The following is a 2,294-nucleotide window of genomic DNA, read 5'->3' on the forward strand; positions in this document are numbered from 1 at the left end:
TTTCAACAAACACTCCCTTAACCTAACTGTGCTCTGGAAGAACAGCATGTGGAAATCCCCTTGAAGCAGAAGGTCATCCAAAAGCATAAAGATTTCATCTTATCTTAACATATAACTATAGCCCTTGAAGCAACATTAAAAAACTCCTGCTATTTCTGCAGCCAAGTAGAGCCCAGAAGGTGACTCACTGATAATCTCACCATCTCCCCCAGACCACACAGGCACCTCATACCAGCAAACTGCCCAACGTCTCAGGTTTAAGCCCATCTTCAAATTCGTTATCATTCCAGCTGAAGAGCTCCAAATCACAACAAGCCTTTCCCCTCTCCCATGAACCATTCCTGGAATTAACCCCCCCAGTGCCAGGAAATTATGTCATATTTAAAAGAATTTGTGTAGCTTTGACTTTCAGTTACAGGATCACTCTTCCATAGGCATGGACTTCCAGAGTGGCTGAGTCACTCCTGAACCCTCTCGTCTTGGATGGGCCTGAATACACTGAGTTCAGTAAGTCCATTTCATGGCTTGTTTTCCAGGACCAGAACATTTCTACGGCCTTCTCTGAACTCTTCAGTATTTCCATCTCTTATTTGAGAACTCCTGGAACTGCAGACTCTGTGCCAGCAGCCCACTGTAACCCCACCACGTGCACACACATCATCACCCCACCACGATTCTCTTTCCAAAAAGCAAAAATACCCAATAATGGAATCAGTTCCTCCCACAACAGCAAAGTTCAAATTGCATCACTGTGTAACTGAGCCCTGCGTGTCGCTCTCTGCCACCTCTGTGTCTGAGGTAGGAACCTGTCCTGGTTTCTAAACCTCACACAGCCTTTTTCATTACATTAAGATCCTTCTCCATCTGCCCGGGAAGGTCAGAGCAGGCTACAGCAGTCACATCTTGTCAGTATCAGTAAACCTTAACTGTGAAGGTTACAAACCTTCTTTTGGCTAAGTGAAGTCAGTATTAGTGTTGGAACAAAGAACTGGTACATGGAAGAGCTGCACAGAAACAACCAACTTGTTTATGTCTTCCAATTAACAATCAAGGCACAGGGCTTGTTCCTAAGGCCATTGTTCAGTTCTGTGCTGCTGCCCCAAGCCACTACCTCTGTTCCATTAAACGGGCAGATCACATTAGAGTCAGATTCCTCAGAGAGCTTCAAGTGTGTGATACCAGCGACACCATCAGTTGAGTTCATCACATCATGAAATCCGCTTTCAGGAACACCGAGACAGGGTGAACACCTCTTCCTTCAAGCCTATGTTGTATCACCTTTAATCTCCACATTCACCGTATTTATAGCACAGAATTATGTACAAAGCTCTACCTACTCGTTATTTTTTTGTTCCGCCTACTGACATCACATAACAAACTTTCTTAAAACACTTTTAACCCTTCCACAGGTGTGGACAATGCTCGAGGTACTTCCAATCCCTCTGGCTTTCTCCCCCATCTTCCGAAACATTTAAAGTCGGTGACAAGAGCAAAACCAGTTTAGGACAAGGGAATCTAAAATCACACTTCTGAGCTGCCAGTAAGGCGACCGCCACAAATGCCTTTGGCTTCCGTTGATAGCTTGTAATTATTCGCTCCTATTACCCCCGTAGTCAGCGCGGTAGCTCTTCAGGGCTACCAGGCTGCCGCGGCTCCTGACTGGGAGCTCCCCTCACACGGGTTTATGGCTACGCTCCCCTCCGCGCCTCCCCTGTCAGCCCCCGCCTGGAGCCGCCCGCCACGGAACGGGGGGGAGCAGCCGGTGTCCCCGGCCCGCGCTTTACTTCAGGCAGCCCCGGCCGAGGCCCACGCAGACCCCCAAGCCCTGCCCCACCGCCACCACCACCGCCGCCACCGCCACCGCCCCCCCCGAGGCGCCCGGAGCCCCCACTCCCGCCCCGCTCCCGCCCCGCGCGGAGCCCCCGAGCCGCTCCGTGGCTCCGTCCCGGCTGCGGGGCGCGTACCCGCGGAACGGCCGCGCGCAGCCGCCGCCTCCTGCCACTCACCTGGCACCGGCCCGGAAGCGGCGAGGAGAACACCCGAGTGCGCCGCTCAGAACCTTCCCTGTCGCTCCCGCCTCTCCGCTGCGTGCGGCAAAAGGAACCAGCCACGGAACCTTTCATGTGTAGCCCCACGCCCCCATCGGGCTTCTTTTCTGGGGGCACTCGTGGACGCGCCGGCAGGGGGCGGTGTCGCCCGTGGCAGCGTGGCGGGCGGGCGGCATTACCGTAAATACCCGAGAGCGGCCGCGCTGTCGTAATTACTGTGCACAACGTGCACGCTAATAGGGCCGT

The 2,294-nt window shown here is 53.3% G+C and overlaps 1 protein-coding gene across 1 annotated transcript in view; it reads right to left on the reverse strand.

The window, feature by feature from the left end:
• EXD3 (exonuclease 3'-5' domain containing 3) overlaps positions 1 to 2,194 on the reverse strand; it is a 286,804-nt gene extending 284,610 nt beyond the window's left edge. The window contains 1 exon segment of the mRNA XM_062616053.1: positions 2,007 to 2,194. Coding sequence (XP_062472037.1) covers positions 2,007 to 2,123 — 117 coding nt within the window. The 5' untranslated portion in view covers positions 2,124 to 2,194.
• Between the last annotated feature and the right edge of the window lie 100 nt (positions 2,195 to 2,294).

Source organism: Pezoporus occidentalis, unplaced genomic scaffold (genome assembly GCF_034315485.1).
Source record: "Pezoporus occidentalis ecotype Australia unplaced genomic scaffold, CSIRO_AGI_Poc_V1 ctg187, whole genome shotgun sequence".
Lineage (NCBI taxonomy): Eukaryota > Metazoa > Chordata > Aves > Psittaciformes > Psittacidae > Pezoporus > Pezoporus occidentalis.